Source organism: Brachyhypopomus gauderio, chromosome 14, assembly GCF_052324685.1.
Source record: "Brachyhypopomus gauderio isolate BG-103 chromosome 14, BGAUD_0.2, whole genome shotgun sequence".
NCBI classification, from domain to species: Eukaryota; Metazoa; Chordata; class Actinopteri; order Gymnotiformes; family Hypopomidae; genus Brachyhypopomus; species Brachyhypopomus gauderio.
The window spans coordinates 17,029,935-17,046,778 of record NC_135224.1 but is presented as its reverse complement, the minus strand read 5'-3'; the positions used below and the strand labels follow the sequence as shown (position 1 = coordinate 17,046,778).

The 16,844-nt window shown below is 44.7% G+C and overlaps 3 protein-coding genes across 6 annotated transcripts; 1 reads left to right on the top strand and 2 right to left on the bottom strand.

Moving 5' to 3' along the window:
• Positions 1 to 368: 368 nt before the first annotated feature.
• zp3f.1 (zona pellucida glycoprotein 3f, tandem duplicate 1) lies at positions 369 to 2,751 on the bottom strand. Of its 4 annotated transcripts, none has more exons than XM_076972723.1 (10): positions 2,696 to 2,751; positions 2,380 to 2,558; positions 2,175 to 2,272; positions 1,929 to 2,020; positions 1,578 to 1,758; positions 1,400 to 1,505; positions 1,248 to 1,336; positions 995 to 1,086; positions 868 to 923; positions 369 to 798 (listed from the first exon to the last, which is right to left on the bottom strand). In XM_076972723.1, the coding sequence occupies exons 2-9, from the start codon at positions 2,527 to 2,529 to the stop codon at positions 877 to 879; spliced, it is 855 nt and encodes a 284-aa protein (XP_076828838.1). In that variant the 5' UTR covers positions 2,530 to 2,558; positions 2,696 to 2,751; the 3' UTR covers positions 369 to 798; positions 868 to 876. The 4 variants fall into 4 exon arrangements, 3 of the variants coding, with proteins under 3 accessions (XP_076828838.1, XP_076828839.1, XP_076828837.1); XM_076972724.1 differs by having other exon boundaries at positions 2,380 to 2,572; positions 2,710 to 2,750; XM_076972722.1 differs by having other exon boundaries at positions 2,380 to 2,572; positions 2,696 to 2,745.
• Positions 2,752 to 3,853: 1,102 nt separating this feature from the next.
• On the top strand, positions 3,854 to 5,664 carry nedd8l (NEDD8 ubiquitin like modifier, like). The gene is made up of 4 exons (XM_076972231.1): positions 3,854 to 4,076; positions 4,790 to 4,837; positions 4,945 to 5,027; positions 5,143 to 5,664. The coding sequence occupies exons 1-4, from the start codon at positions 4,059 to 4,061 to the stop codon at positions 5,261 to 5,263; spliced, it is 270 nt and encodes an 89-aa protein (XP_076828346.1). The 5' UTR covers positions 3,854 to 4,058; the 3' UTR covers positions 5,264 to 5,664.
• Positions 5,644 to 16,735, bottom strand: ap1g2 (adaptor related protein complex 1 subunit gamma 2). The gene is made up of 22 exons (XM_076972226.1): positions 16,601 to 16,735; positions 15,586 to 15,812; positions 15,355 to 15,479; positions 15,082 to 15,223; positions 14,830 to 14,926; positions 14,475 to 14,551; positions 14,282 to 14,377; positions 14,072 to 14,152; positions 13,445 to 13,543; positions 13,287 to 13,342; positions 12,456 to 12,569; positions 12,179 to 12,319; positions 11,802 to 11,856; positions 11,532 to 11,654; positions 11,354 to 11,443; positions 11,105 to 11,232; positions 10,199 to 10,303; positions 9,850 to 9,997; positions 9,548 to 9,692; positions 9,106 to 9,257; positions 8,729 to 8,827; positions 5,644 to 8,632 (listed from the first exon to the last, which is right to left on the bottom strand). The coding sequence occupies exons 2-22, from the start codon at positions 15,784 to 15,786 to the stop codon at positions 8,531 to 8,533; spliced, it is 2,376 nt and encodes a 791-aa protein (XP_076828341.1). The 5' UTR covers positions 15,787 to 15,812; positions 16,601 to 16,735; the 3' UTR covers positions 5,644 to 8,530.
• Positions 16,736 to 16,844: the final 109 nt, after the last annotated feature.

Below are 16,844 nucleotides of genomic sequence, written 5' to 3'. Positions count from 1 at the left end.
GCTTTTCATATGCAAGTTTTACTACAAAAATTTATTTACGTGTTATATTTAATCTACATTGGTCATACTTCAAGGGTGCAGTTCTGTATGGGTGTTTTACACATCCAGAAACTCAAGTGGAATTCCGCTTTTAGCACATTAAGGCACTAGTGATGATCAAATCTGACTAGTAAGGTCTAGTAATGGCTGTCAATGACTCATGGTAATTAAATCAGCTTATGTACTGGTGAGCCTGAGGAAAAGCCCTTTGCTACCTCATCTACAGCCTCTGTGAAAAGGCTGTATGGAAAGCTGCTAGGAGCCAGACCTCACAGCCATATTCAAATATAGTCATGGTGTTGGACTATACGAAACTTCAGCCATTGTGCTCCAATTCAATTCCATCCCCCCCAGAGTTTATTTTGTAATAATTAAATATTAATCACAGAGCGAACGCTTGGAGAGCTCTTATTAACTCCACGCGTTCATGTTGCACAGCAAGTTAAAAGCCAGTCCTATTCTAAACGGTGTAGCCCCTACTTAGGACACTTAGTTTTGGCACAAACTACTGCTCCATTGGACAGCACCGTTGAGTCACATGATCTCTCTATTAAAAGAGAAGGTGAATATCTTCACAAGTGGTGGAGGGCTACTCCACCTAGTACTTTGACAGGAGGTCAAACAGAAGTGCAAATATGCACTTCATTACAGGCCATGCGATTTAAAATAGCCCCAAATTGAACCTCCTGAACAGGCTCTTGGGGTATGTGGTGGAGAGTTTCCTCTTGTGTCACTGGTAAACCTCTGCTCCACAGGATCCTTGAAAACAATTAACCAAATTAGAATTCAACATCTTGCAAGAAAGGGGCTCGTGCAAGATAAACCAACCTTGTCCCTTCAGTCCTTGATGGTAAGCGGTCCAAGCACAACAGGTTGAGCTAAAGCTGAAGATTTCACAGACGTCAGTGTCCACTGGCTTCCAGAGAAGATATCTTGGTGTTCCAAAAATACTCACACTTCCCCATTGTCCTTCGCCTTCTTGTTCGACAATGCGTGTCACAGCAAGTACAGAGGGCACTCTTACTGGGATCATCAAGTAGTACCCAACTACAGAAACATGGGTAGGTTAAGTCATTAGATCACCATTGGCCAGTCAATGCTGTATGGTTAACGTATTGCCTTTTAATGGCCACGTTTGCCTCAGTTTGAGGAAAAGAATAAACCCTGAATCTGAGCATTGGAATTCATTCTATACACAGAAGACTTGCCTTCTACTCTGCGAATCATAGTGACACGCTTTCTTGCCACTGTCCATGACATCAGGATCCCAAGCCACAAGTTTGCAGTGAATATAAACCTGAATGTAAACAGTGTGAGACATAAGCTTCAGTTCTCAGCTGATAAAACACACTATACTTACTTCCTCCCCTTTAGCGAATTTGAACGCTTGAAGAGACAGCCTTATTTCAGACAGGTTTCGTCTGGGCAAGAACCTTGACTTGGTATTCTTGCTCTCGGTCAGACATCTAAGAAGCAAAAATCTTGTCTGTTACAAGCACTTCAAATATTAGGGGGTTAACAGGAAAACGGGCACATACCCCTTATTTGAGATGATGGGGTGTACACGGCTATCTTGTGCCAGCTTTGGTGTGGTGGAAGCCACACACTCCTCCAACAGGAGAACCAGTGGCTGGTGAAAAGCTTGTTCCACAGTAGCGGTTATTGAAATGAGGGAACCCAAGGAAAAGGTAGTGGAATGTGCCACGCCACTTAAGTCGTCTAATTGAGAAGTGCAAAGAAAAAGGCAAAGTACACAAAAATACAAAAGTTAATTAAGCAACTAAAATAAAATTCTCTTGATTCCATAAAGACAAACCAGGACAAATTAAATGAGTTAAAACAGCAGAGAAGTGTTCACTCTGATTCAGCATTCAGTACTGCAGGTCTACCGTTCATGAGGTTCATATGGAAAAGCAAGTTCCCTTGTCCACTAGTGTGGAAAGTCACTGGGTCATATAAAGGTGGACTCCAATCCACCGGCCTGGAAAGGCAGTAAGAAAGCACAGTGTGATGAAACTTGCATACACAAACCTCCCAGCCCCCCCACCCCCATCTTGACTATAATACATACAGTAAATACAGAAGCAGCTTTAACTAGTCAGTTCATTAGTTACATGCATGCTTAAGATACTCACCTTTCATATTCACAGACAACAAGAGAAATGACAGAAGAGACTTTAGATGAAGCCATTAATGTCAGTTCTTTTTCAAACACAATCCCATCTTCAGTGACCTATGGCAAGGAACCAGCTTTAGATCCAGCACTCCACCACAAATTAGGGAACATAAATCCATTTAGCAGTCACAAGTGCTGATTCTGTGATCATCTACAGAGCTTACCAGTCTCCTGAAACTGCAGCCATCAAACCCTGCATTAAATACAGCTTCTGAACCTCCAGGTCTAACTGTTATGCTAGAGGGAGGACAGTCACCCAACCGGAGCAGAGAAGGATCTGTCGTTGATGGGGATTCAGTCCACCGTACAGACATAGAATTTGTGCCACAATCCACTGTGACTTCTGAAAAAGAAAAACTTTTAGAAAAGTTTAGAAACACCCTGGTCGTACACACTGAGGCACTTGTTATTTTCACTGGATGTTCATTTATACTAAAATGCACCACACCTCAACTTTTAAGTGTAATTGAAAACATTTACCTCCACATACAAACAAAAAAGCAGACAAGCTTATCACAAACACACACCCAAAAAAGACATCCATCATAAAAATATATTAAGACTCACATCGGGCACATCTTAATATATTTTGGAAGGTTCCGCAGGCTAATTGATTGACAGGTGGGACACAAGCACATGTTTGATTGTCTTAATGTCATTCAGCTGGGACTATCTTCAGGTCTATAGTCTTGTATGCTGCTTGCAGTGCATGGGGAGGTGTTTTCATCCTCTGGCAACAGCATAACTCCTCTCCAGGTATATCCAAAGTGGAATACTGAAAATGGCTTTATGCACATGATGTGTCTGAGAATTTTGTTATTGTAAAGTATGCTATTAAGGTACTGTTATGATAAAGAACATTTACGTCTCTTTATAGATGTTTACTTTTTGTTAATAATTTATTGAACAAATACATGTCTGTCACATCAGTGTTTCTCAGCTCTGTCCTTGAGGGATTACTATAGATCTGCTTTGATGGCAGCCTTGAGTTGAGCTGGTTAATTATAAAGGTTGAGCTCAGTGCAGAAAAAAAAATTATTTCTCTTCACATCATCTCAATGGGAGGGAGGAAATAAATACATTACCAGAAAAACTGCATATAAAAGAGTTAATTTATTTGATTAATTTATGGAGAGTGCAAATTATGTATGAGCCACTGGCTCTAATTCCTCCATTTAACTTGTATCTTTTTGTGTGTGTGCATGAAAAGATGATAATGTTGGTCTTTGTCTTGTTTACAGTTAGTCAAGCTGTTGATGACTCTTCAGATAGCATTTATCATCTCTAACAGAAGCAGTTCTCTACAAACATTCATCCTGATCACATCTCATCTTCATAGAAATCCAACTTCCAGCATAACAATATTCCACTGCAATCTGCTGTTTTATGCCATGCCCCTGACATTCTGTGATTACACTCATAGATTTGATTGAACGTTGTCTTTCCTAAACTAATTAGAAGGAAAAATTGATTCACTGCATATTAGTTTTACCACCTTGCATTAATATTCTCTTTAAAAACAACACATCACGCACCGAGATATGCCTACTATCAAGAGTTATCATTTCTGGATTGATGATATTGGATAGATTAGATACTGCAAAGTCATTTTAATACACCGAGCGGTTGGTGGCGATAAGGCGTTTTACGGCCGTTACAGTTACAGACGAAGAAGTCCCGCATCTTAAAAAGGAAGTTTAGTTTTTACATTCATTTTACGATATCCACCACGTATCTGTGTATTAGCTCAACGTTAAAAAACTTCATATTTATTACACTGTAAGACAGGACAGTAGTATCCACAAGGGCTTATTCGTGTGTAGTGAAGAGCATCCCGACCAACATGTTGATTAAAGTGAAGGTAAGAGCGCCCACAAATGTGACAGACAGCTAACCGGCTAGCTCAGCTAGCTCACTGCAGTTTACATTAAGCTTCTTATTTAGATATTTTACTATAATACAATTAAAAAACTGAAGATATTGAGATGGCACTGAAGTGGGATATACAACATGAAACATGGTTTCTGCTGGACGAGTATCTACGCTAGCTGGGATAGCTAAGCTAAGCTAACTAGCTCATTAAAATACACAAGTGTCTGACTAGTTAGTTAAAATAATAGCTAAATATTTATATCTTTAAACGTTTAGTCATTCACTGAACTGTACAGCCACCACTTATTTGTTGTTTTGCTAGCTGGTTAACGTTAGTATGCCAAACATTAATAAACAACCCGTTAGTTCTTATTTTCTTCAATTCACATTTCCCCCTCCATCTTAAAGGAAGATGCAGTGAACATGCATAACTACTGCTTATATCGCCCTATTTAAAATGATTTATATGGTATACTATGGCAGCCAGGTTTCTTTACGCAGTCGGAGCCAAATATGGACCACAAGCAGTTTCCAGTGTTGATTCACCACTGACACTGCAGTTTGGTCGAAGAGAGGGATAGTTACAATCCTATATTAAAAGGACTTTATGAGCATTTTTTTCATGGTTGAAACTAGGCCATACTATTCAGAATCATAGTTTAGAGGCTACCGTCCATTTAAAAAGGGTTTTCTTTCTTGTAGACGCTCACAGGCAAAGAAATTGAGATTGACATTGAGCCAACAGACAAGGTAAGAATACAAGCAACCGTCTATATAATCATTCAAAATGTAAACATTGAAATGGGTGTGCAGATGGCTTTTAAAATGAAGTAATTCCTTTAATTTTTTTTACACAGGTAGAAAGGATCAAAGAACGGGTGGAGGAAAAAGAGGGGATTCCCCCTCAGCAGCAAAGACTGATCTACAGTGGAAAACAGATGTACTCAACATTTATACTCGCATTATACAGCAAAACAAAAATAATCAGCTTGTTCATAAACCGCCGTGTCTACCAGGCTGTCCTGATTTTGTTCTTTACATGCTTGATATTTCAGGAATGATGAAAAAACAGCGTCTGACTACAAGATCCAAGGTGGATCGGTACTGCATTTAGTCCTGGCGCTAAGAGGTGGTGTGCACGTCTGCAGACCCAGCAGTCATCCAGTCCTCACATGACCAGTCCATACGACAACGGTTCATTATACCTGCTCGTTTGATGTCTGAAAACCAAGGACATGCGTTTGGAACCGCATGCCGATGCCATGCACCAATGTCCACAAATGATCAACGCTTGCCTATAACTCGGTGGAGACGTGCTAAAGTCCTGTGTAGAGGACAACAGGCACAACCTACCAAACACACCTTGTGGTCCTCCCAGAGATGGAGATGTATATTTACAATATTATGAATATAGACCACGGTGTTGTAGTTGTGTCCACAGCTAACTGTCCACAGTTAATGTGGTTATTAATCCTGGTACTTGTGGGTATTGCATAAAAAATGTACAAAGCCACTGCTTTTGTTTAAAATAAATTTTATTTTAGAAACATGAGGCAATAAAACTATACTCATTCCACACCATCCACTTATCTCACTAGATGTCAAATTGATCCTGCAGTACAACGGCACAAATCCACAGTCACAAACTCAAAACGATGACGGATTAATGCTTCAGTCTTGGGCTGAATACACTGAACTTTACATCCCAAGGAGTGATTCAGAGTGACAGAGGAAGGCATGTTAGGTAAGGCATTCCAAAGGCTGTGACTCAAACCCTTGTAGGATTACTTTAAAAGCATGTACTCCCACCTGTCAAATGCCCAGACTGCATTTATAGAATTAGTGTTTTCATTGGAGGATGGCCCGTCCTAGTAAAAGATTTTCATTACCAATACATATCTTAGACAGTTCTTAATTCTTACAGGTGCAAGAATCCTTTTGAATTACATCATTGATTTAAATAATGGCTCTCAAAAGGTGATCCGATTTTTATTTTAGATTTAATGCTTTTACATTACCATATCTTTACTTAAAATATGGTTTATACAATTAAGGAAATAGACGAAAACCTCTAGGAAAACCACCTCTTTAAAAAAGCACTGCGATACAAAACCCCATGATTACCTGCAGTTCACGATTGACTTCTACTGCAATACCTGTAAAAGACACTAGGGGGCGCTCAGCAGAAAGCTAAAAACACTGGATGGGATTACAAAAAGATTCACGACTGGTTCACGGTCAAGTGGGTGGTTTGCAAATGGGGGGGGGGGGGGACTCAAGCAGCACCGTTGTGATTCTGCATACGAGTGTGTGTCCTACAGAGATCAGTGCACATGCAGTAGTATCGAATTCTTAAACGTGACGGGATGGCACCGCAGGATCATTAGGGATGTCTTGCACTAGTGAACGTGTGTTCAAGAGTCTGAAAAGGGGGAAAAATAATCAGATTACCATGGAGGTATAAAAAAAAGGCTGTTCATGTGAATGTGACAAACTGATATGGTTCAGTAGAGGAATATTTAGAAATGCTTCCTAAAGGCTGTGCTTGACCGATCAGTAATTACAGAAAGCATTTAATTATTGGTTATTACCAATGAAGGCAGCAAGATAGGTTACTTAGGTGAGTTCACATGTTTTCCATCATGGGTTAAAAGGCATTCTAGCACTGCGTATTAATAATCGTTATTCACACAGAGTTACGAGTAAATCCAAAGTGTTTGCAAACTCTCTTGCAGTTGTGTCTGAGCATGAGAGACTGATGCTAATGGTGCCGTAGTGTCTATGTAACCCTTGTGTTGTCTTTAGTGCTTAAAACAGTCTCATTAATGCTAAAGAATTAGCTGTGCTAGCAGTAACTGAAATGTAGATTTCACATTTCAGCTATTGTTAGGTCAAACTGTATGGATACCATTAACACACTACAGTACCGCTACAAAGTCTGTGAATGCTTTTTCCGGTATTGAATAAATTTGACCAGAAATGTGACATAATTCAAGTCCTAAAACCACATTAAAAGAGAACCCATGTAAGCAAAAACACACAATATCCTTTAACATTCATTTGTTGAGCAAAATTACTCAACATTAAATTCCCCTGATGGGAAAACGTACATGAAATGTAGCTCATTTGAAGGGCTTCTCAGCTCAAACCGCTCATTTTAGATCTTTGCACAACATTTCTACTAGGGAAAGGTCTAAACTTACACTCAACCATCATGTGTTGTTTCTGGTTCAACCCAGATATTCAGAGGTCCATCGATAATAGCAAATATAGGACACATGATGAAGATGTGATCACATTTCAGGTCAAATTTACAAAGAAATACAATAAATTCTAAAGCATTCACAAGCATTCTAAAGGGACTGGACGTTCAACTCAGTCGAGAAAAGGACCTGGTAGAACAATTTAGGTCATCCTGGCTGCAATGCTGAAAGAAGAGTTTAAACAGCTCGGTAAACATCTGGTATATCAGACAGATATCAGACAGGCCCTGCACATGGGTCGTACCCCTGCTGCTGACTCCACCACTGAGTTACAGTTAACTGATTACAGGAATACAAGGATAAAGAAATAAACAAGACAGCCATACTAAGTATCCCTGGCTACTGAGATGATAATATTGCACAGTTGCACTGTTGTGCGTTTTGAATGCACTATGAATACACTCGATCCATTTCCATGTTTACCTTCTTAGTTCAGAACAGCACCATCAGTTTGTTGGTCAACTCCAGACTTGTACACAATGCTAGCCAAATATTCTGGCATCCAAATGTGTGTTCTGGGTTCAACTCGAGTCAACAAAACAATTTGACCTCGTGACATCAGAGTAAAGATGATTTAAATGATGCTTAGATAACATGAATGGCATCCGAGGACACGCGATTGGTCACACGGTCTTCGTCAAGGATGACGGGCTCCCCCACACTCCAGCAGTTTGCCGCACCTTTCAACCAAAAACGTGAATTCAGCTGCCTGTGGTTGGGTCGTTTATCCTGCCGAGACTCACTTTCAAAACAAAGATGTTGAATTGAAGTCGTAGGGTCAGTACACTGGTACACTTGGACAGTAGGTCTGGATTCGTCCTGATCCTGGGCACTTGAGCTGGGGTTGCCATGCCGGTCACATGCTCTGTATATGGCTGTAGTTAACGTTAAATCTGGTGCAAATCAAAGCAATTTGCCTTTATCTATATTACAACATTTTGTTTTTTTACTATTGAAAACAGGCCTTGCCTAAATTGCTTAGATCTCGGACACAATGTTATTGGCGAAGTCTGTTCTGAGAAATTCAGGTGTACAAAAGAAACTGAAAATTGAAAGACATCAAATTATTGAGGAATTCTCAAGAATTGTGATGAATTCATGATGAAATCAAAGCCCCGTCCCTGTGTCTTGACACTTCTGTCATTCCTGGCTCCCCCTGATGCTGTTTCACCGACAGACCTCAGGTCCCGCCGGGGCTGGGGAAGGAATCGATTTGCACTGTGTCCTGACAGACCGTGCCCTGATGAGAAAAGGACACTCGAACCCGCATCTTTAGATTTGCCTAAAGAGAGAAATGACGCATGTACTTAAAAACAGGATGATGGAACTCTGGTCTGATCCCACACGGACGAATGCTGAATGGGTGACGACAACTGACCTTGTTGGGATTGCTGAGTACAACCGTCTGGGTGACGACACCGTGACCTCGCGCTGGAAGCACAGCCCCACTTGGAGCCTTCATCTGAAGCTGAATACTCTACGATAGCAACCAATGAGGAGAGGCGTAATTACCCTAACACCCCTGCTTAACCAATGAGGAGAGGTGTAATTACCATAACACCAATGCTTAACCAATGAGGAGAGGCGTAATTACCCTAACACCCCTGCTTAACCAATGAGGAGAGGTGTAATTACCCTAACACCCGTGTTTAACCACATGAGTGTCATTCCCCCCCAACACCTGTGCTTCAAGTTTGAATTAAGTCTTAAAAGCAATTACATTAAGCCTCAGACATTGATGAGAAAACCCCCAACCTTAGGTACTGCTGCTTGTAGAGTGAATTTGGTGATGTCGTGCGGAGTGGAGTTGCAGGCGGTGAAGGTGAGCGAGACGTCCGTCTCTGTCTGAGAGTCACAGCGCAGCTTCAGGGTTACTCCATCTTTTTCATACACTGTGACACTGGGAACTAAAGGACAAAAATCAGTTTGCACCTTTCTCGCTTACATAACTCTTTAAATATGAAGGAGCAGAACAATTGGGCGGTTTGATTTGGGGATTCCTCTAATCCCCTGGTGGTCTGATGATCACACGTACACCCTAATGCAGTGTGGCTACGCAGGTAGAAGACTCTCACATCCCTCACACCATGATAATCAGCCCTCAGTGGAGTTAGCTAAAAATGCTAATTTTCAAATCAGACCGGTTTCTCCCTGTTAAAGGAGTTCAGGGGAAAGACCAGGACTCCGTCTCCCTCACCAACAGTCGTCTCGAATCCTCCCAGTAGGTCCAGCAGGTCCCCGCCCGCGTGGGCCCCAGCAGGGGCAGGTGCAGACGTGCCCGGGGCAGGGATGATTTCACCAGCCGTGTCTGTCTGCCCCAGCAAGTCTAAGAGGTCACACACCTATGAAAGCAAAAGACACGTGGAGGCCACAAGTCACTTTCAGTCTGTGACTATAAACACAGTCTGTGACTATAAACACAGTCTGTGGTTTCAGTGCTGCAGGCCCTACAGCAGCTGCTGTAAACGTGTCCGTTGTGTCCGTCAGGATCGGAATCACCTGGCTCGCAGGTTCTCGGACTAATGCCAGCTCTCCAGGGACTGGTTTGGACAGGTTAGAGTCTTTAGTCATTTCTCCAGTGAGGTCTCCATGGGCATCTCCAGACGAGTTCTTATCCATGACAGGCATCCTTTCCAACACAGCTGCCCTGTCCAGACGATGGACAAATTAACACTGCTGCTACACTAGACAGTATGACTTGATATTTATCAAGCCAGGGGCTTAAGATACTCAGCACGGATGATGTAATTCAAAGACATGGACACATTTAGCGTCTGAACGACAGATACGCTGCACAAAAGCCCGACTAATATCGACAGTACGTGGAGATATAATGAAGCCACTTTACCTCATGTGGTCGTATTTCTTGAAGAGGGCGTTGTACTCTACTGCCCTCTGCTGGAGCTCCACATCAATGCAGCTGCCGTAGATACTAACTATGCTCCTGATACGGCTTTTTTTTTAATAGAGAGAGAGAGAGAGAGAGACACGTTAACCAAATCAATGACCTTGCTTTTCCCTCAGGCCTCCACAGACGTGGTGGTGTGTGCTCAGTTTGCGGCCTGTGTAAGGACCCAGCGGGGGTGAGACGGGTGTGTGCTCAGTTTGCGGCCTGTGTAAGGACCCAGCGGGGGTGAGACGGGTGTGTGCTCAGTTTGCGGTCTGTGTAAGGACCCAGCGGGGGTGAGACGGGTGTGTGCTCAGTTTGCGGCCTGTGTAAGGACCCAGCGGGGGTGAGACGGGTGTGTGCTGAGTTTGCGGCCTGTGTAAGGACCCAGCGGGGGTGAGACGGGTGTGTGCTGAGTTTGCGGCCTGTGTAAGGACCCAGCGGGGGTGAGACGGGTGTGTGCTCAGTTTGCGGCCTGTGTAAGGACCCAGCGGGGGTGAGACGGGTGTGTGCTCAGTTTGCGGCCTGTGTAAGGACCCAGCGGGGGTGAGACGGGTGTGTGCTCAGTTTGCGGCCTGTGTAAGGACCCAGCGGGGATGAGACGGGTGTGTGCTCAGTTTGCGGCCTGTGTAAGGACCCAGCGGGGGTGAGACGGGTGTGTGCTCAGTTTGCGGCCTGTGTAAGGACCCAGCGGGGGTGAGACGAGTGTGTGCTCAGTTTGCGGCCTGTGTGAGGACCCAGCGGGGGTGAGACGGGTGTGTGCTCAGTTTGCGGCCTGTGTAAGGACCCAGCGGGGGTGAGACGGGTGTGTGCTCAGTTTGCGGACTGTGTAAGGACCCAGTGGGGGTGAGACGGGTGGCTCCTTACTCAACGTTGTTGGTGATGCGGGTGCTCAGCTTCATGGTGGCGGTGAGGGCGAACGCTCGGCTCGCCGGCGACGACCTGTGAGACTGCAACACGGTTTCCAAGGCATCCAGGACATCGTCCTCCGTTATCTAGTGACCGCAGACAAGACAGACAGGTGTTGAAATTCAATGAATGAATATATTTCTCTTCCAATATGAAATATATATTAATGAAACCCAAATTCAAAAATGCTCTTGGCAAGCTGTGTACCTGCATGGGCTCAATATCGTCACATTCCTCCTTAAGCAGGAGGTCACCATACTCCCCAATACACCAGCAGGCTACCTGAACCAGGGATTGCTGCACACACACACACACACACACACACTCCTAAGTGTGATACAACAACACAAATGCACACAGACACATTCACATGTTCCATCCCTACCTGTGAGATATCGGTGATCAGTGCCCTGTAAAGCTTGTGCACGGTGTAGCAGTGCAGCTCTGACGCTGTGGTAATCAGCTTGATGAGGTTGGGCACGGTCTCGTCTCTCACGTCGCCCCCTGCCTGAAGGAACAGGTATGACAACAATTTCAGCTACCACACAACACTGAAAGAAACTGGTGCGACGGCAATTTAACAGAAAAAGGAGAGGACAGAAAATCAGGACGCAGGTTAAAGTGAGCAAGACTGCAGTCCCATGAAGACATTTACCGTGACGAGGACATGCAGGATGGTGTCAATGTGCCAGCGTTGAGAGGGCGCGTACCTGACAGAGACACAGAGAGACATACGCTACCATTTAGTGTCCACGTCCAGCCACAGACGGCACAGGCCACCACACAGATGGACACAACACCGAGGTGGACACACACCGTCACAGACAGGTCCAGAGTGCCACACAGACAGGTACACGCTATACAGGCTACACGGACCAACACGGAACGCTGAAAAAGTGGCCTGTATTCACAAAACGACCTTGAAAGTGAACGGCTGATCTCAGACCAGCGCGGCATACAGTACACATGCACAGTGGTACAGACTACTACATATGAACCGCCACAAAGGGACGGTGGTCAACTGAAGGGCACCTTTCAGCAGCGATGAAGATGCCAGATGCCGTGTGGGCTCGAAGTTCCAGCGGGCACGTAGAGAGGAAGACGAGGAGCTCCTTCATCATTGTGCGGATGTTTGCCGCGGAGACTAGCGCCAGCGACAGCTCCAGCGCACGACTGTAGGGGAGGACGTGACGCGGGTTCACAACAACGTTCACACTGCTCCACCCACATTCCATCACAACACAATCAGTCAGGCAGCTGAGGCTTAAAGACGAGCAAAGTTCCACGTGCAAGTGCTGGTGGACAGAACCGTTTGACGGAAGCGTCCTGGTCCTTCAGACAGTCCACGATGGTCCCCCTGTGTCTCTGCACTGCGGTGTGATCCGTCTGAACGATCTTCTGAAGTGATGTCATCGATATATAACTAAGGCCCACCGAGAAATACAAAAAAAGAAAGAAAGAAAGTTCCCATCAGCAGTTCCTGCACATTTAAAACACTAATACATTTTGAGTGGGAGCATAATCTCCTCAAAAATGTATTAAACCATACAAAACCAGAATGGTAGTATATGCTCTGACCAGTGTCAATTCTTAGGCTTTGCTTTAAAATCAGTCCATAACTGTAGCCAATCCTAAAATATGATTTCTTTATTATTTTGTTAGCTTACACGCTGCTACAGGTTGGCATTTCTGTTTTTGAGTTTGAGGAGGCTGCAAACTTCTGAGTTTTCTGGATTAGCTCAGATTTGCCAGGACACTGAAACCTGCTTTCGCTGACTGGACTGGCTACAGGCCAGAGTCTTAATCTTAAATTCAACAATAATTTACAGAGAATTAAAAAATGTATGCTTTAGCAAGAAAGTTCTGTATCAGTGTTTACATATAAAAACAATACTCGTTAGACAAAGCATCACTCCCATATTCTGAAAGACCCCAGCTGATTACAGCACACAGCCGGCCAAGCCTGACTGGTTATGCCTTAGTTCACCTGGCTATGGAAACTGATAAAATCAGATTGTAATCACTATTGTGCCTGTTTGGGGTCAGACACAAACCTGTTCAGGATCAGACCTGTTCAGGCTGAGCCGGTCTATATAAACCGAATGAATGCACGTACAAATAATCAGAACACGGATCTCACCGGATGTTCCTGTCGTTATTTAGAAGAAACCTCCCCAAGATATTCACAGCGAGAACCTGAGAAGAAGAGTGTAGCGACACAGAGTGATTGATGGGTGAAACCGACCCAATGGCAATATTGCGCTAGCCTAGTTCTGTGGTTCGGAGGCCTGTGCGTACCCTGAGCCCGCTCTCTGATCGGATGTCCATGACGGTGAGCACCGTCTCGTACAGCACGGCGCTGCCTGCTGTCTTACTGCTGTCCGTGTTCGTGGCCACCTGCATGTGAAGAACAAACATCAACAAACATCCCCGAATCCCCCTGCCAACCCAACCATGCCAACCAATCACGAAGGACCAAACTCTCCGTCTCAAACTCACATGAACGAAAATAAATAAATCCCAGAAATGTACACTAATTGAAAACATTTATCCACAGATGTACAATATTCCCAAAGGCAATCACAATGGCTCCAACTAAGCTACACAATCCCAGAATCTACAATGAGCGGGACATCAATAATACACACTAGTCCAAACAATCCCAAAAGCTCATATTCAAAGATTACACAATATGTGAAGCACTTTGCTTGCACAGCTGATGAAGGACCTCCAAACATTGTGTTAATCTGTAAACCTGGTGTAGTTCACTACAATCACTATTAATGATTATAAATTAAATATTATTAGTAGTATTATTTAGTGCCTTTCACAAATGTAAGGATGCTTTACAGACAAACGTGTGTGTGTGAATTTATGTCAGTAACCCAGAGGATTGTGGGACAGAAGGACGTGTTGCCGTGATACCTGAGCCAGAAGGTCATTCATAGCATCGCTTGCCGTGTCGTTATTGCGACCCAGAATCCTCAGCAACCTGAGAATACGAACCTGTGAGGGGGGGAAGAAGACAGACACGCATGGACAGAGTGGAGAGGAATACCACAGGAGACCAAAGAGAGGGGCGTACGCAGTCTTGTGGGACAGAGTGAGCAGCGCTAAAGAGCGTCCCGGTCTGACCTGAAGGAAAGGGTCACTGATGCCTGCGACGTTGTGCTCTGGAGAGTAACCCGACATGACCAGACCCCTCATTATGTGGACCAGCTCTGGAACAGTCTGAACAGGAGAAACCACCAAATATTAGCTGAGAATATAAAAGGTCTATGGAGCGTACGCACGTGTGTAGCGTGTTGAAGCGTTTCATAGGTTTGACCTTGCGGAACTGAACGAGGGTGTCTGGGTTTCGTTCACACAGCTCCGTGATCAGAACCACAGCGCTGTGAAGAACTCCTGAACAGAGAGAACAACCACAATAGAATAAACTGGCTCGACACTCTAAAAAAAGCAACATCTCCTCGTGATGTTAATTTGAGCTGTCAGAAGTATAAAACACCCAACGGGCACATAGAGGCCTGTGGAGAAGAAAAAAACAGTTTTTTCTTAGAATGGCCAGAAATGAAAGACAGAAAAGACCCAGGACTGCTGAAACACACCGGCTTAAATATGAAACACACAGTGGAAGCAGAGGAGAGGTGCGGGAGATGCGTGGGATAGACGAAAAGACCAACCGTGGTTTTTCTCCGAGAGCAGGGAGCACGCTAGTGGACTGAACAGCTCGCCCAGTTCTGGAATTTTCCGCACAATATGGACAGCGCACAAAATCGCCTGGAACATCAAAACGATTGTCACTGTAGTTATCAACATCACCGCCACCACAAACACAATTTCGCAGATAATTCCTAACCAACACAGCTGAAACCGTGTGATTTTGCATGTCCTTGCTGGCCCGGCAGCCGCTTTGGTGCGACTACATGACAAACCTTCTTCTTGATGTAGGAATCGGAGGCCCTGAGGAGACGCTCGATCTCCGGGGCCAGGTCTCGACACATCTCCGCTGAGCCCATACAAGCCAAAGTGCACAGGGCCAGAGACTGCACGTGCTGGCTGTTATGAGACAGGTCGCTGCAACAATCAAACAAACCAGAACGACTCCCTTTATTCTAGCGAAGGCAGACACATAAGGTCCATTGTACGAGGATGAGGAGAAGAGAAGAGGAAGATAAGAAGAAGAGGATGAGAAGAAAGGTGCTTACTTCTTGATGGAGTTGGTGATAAGTAAACTGGCATCTTGTTTCTCATCCAAAAGCATCATAGCGCCCAGGTAACCGATACGTTTCTCACTGTATCTGGAACTGGCGATCAGACGGACGCACTCCATCTAATAAAAACACAGTTATTGCTCATAGTGGCACAAGTTGGAAAGTGATGTTACATGGAGCTGCAGGAACATAATAAACGAATTCAGGTAGCACACGTGACATTACCTGCCCAAAGTGTGCAGGGTAGCCCAGCATGTGCACGTAGAGCAGCTTGGCCAAGTTGTGGGTGCGCGCCCCGTTATCGGACTGGCGGAACTGCGCCCGAATGGCGGCGCACTCCCTCTGTATCAGACCCCTCTCCTCTCCCTGAGTGCGGGCACTTCGGATGACCCGAATCATCTCTTGTAAACGCACCGACGGAGACATGTCTGTGTGCGCCCGTGTGTGTGTGTCTGAACGGGGGAGGAGGTGTAAGAGAGAGCCACACAAAGTATTTATTAACACAATTTTTAAAAATTTGACAATTTTAGAGGTCGAAGGAAATCATAGTCACTTTTTCATATCGAATGTGTTATATATAATGTGTTTACACACTGGTGAATGATTACATCCTTAAAAAACACTGCTCTAGTGGGCACCATTTTCTGGTAATTATGCCCGTCGTCGAGCACTTCCGTGTCACAGGTGGAGATCGTTAATACACCTGCGCGCGAGCTCGTTGTGTCGAGTCAATTTGCGCTCGAGACGCAGCTCGCGATGTCGACGTCAAACACATCACACACACAGGCTCGTCACGGTCCTTTCCTATGGCGCGCTTTAGTGCAATCCTGCCGTCCGAGTTTCTGTCGTCTGCTTTTCTTACAGCCTACTGGAAGTATTGCACTCCCACACGCAGAGGTTTTAGTTTTCATCACCTTACGTCAAAAAACAACAGATGCATGCATAGACCCGTCATTTACATTTATATAAAATAGCACGACCGAGGTTTTATAAGGTTAGACGGGGATGATCTTCCATCTTCATTCTCACTGCCTTGCGGGCTCGTTGACTTCATAAATTAACCTTTCGCCGGCTACGGTGGCGATCATGCATCGTTGGCTGGGTCTCCTGACGACAAACGGGGGATTATTTTCTTATTTTAAGCCTCTACGTCATTTTAAACCTTACAAATGCTGAGCAGCGCGTTTCTTTGCTGACGTTTCATTCAAGGAATCTCTTAATCCTCATCAAGGATCCTTACCTTACTAATTCCTCTCCTAGATGTCCACTGCTGCGCGTTGACAACAGCGCACCAATGTCATCGATTTGTCTTAAGCGGCACTTCAACCGGATCTGGAGACCGCCCGGTACCCAACAGAACCCGCCACCGGACTAACCCGCAGCTGGAGCAGAACCGACTCCTGCAGCCACACGCACCGACAACACCGAGCGCCACTTCCGCCATCCGGGGGAGCAGCTCAACGTCAGAGCGTTGAAAACGCTCA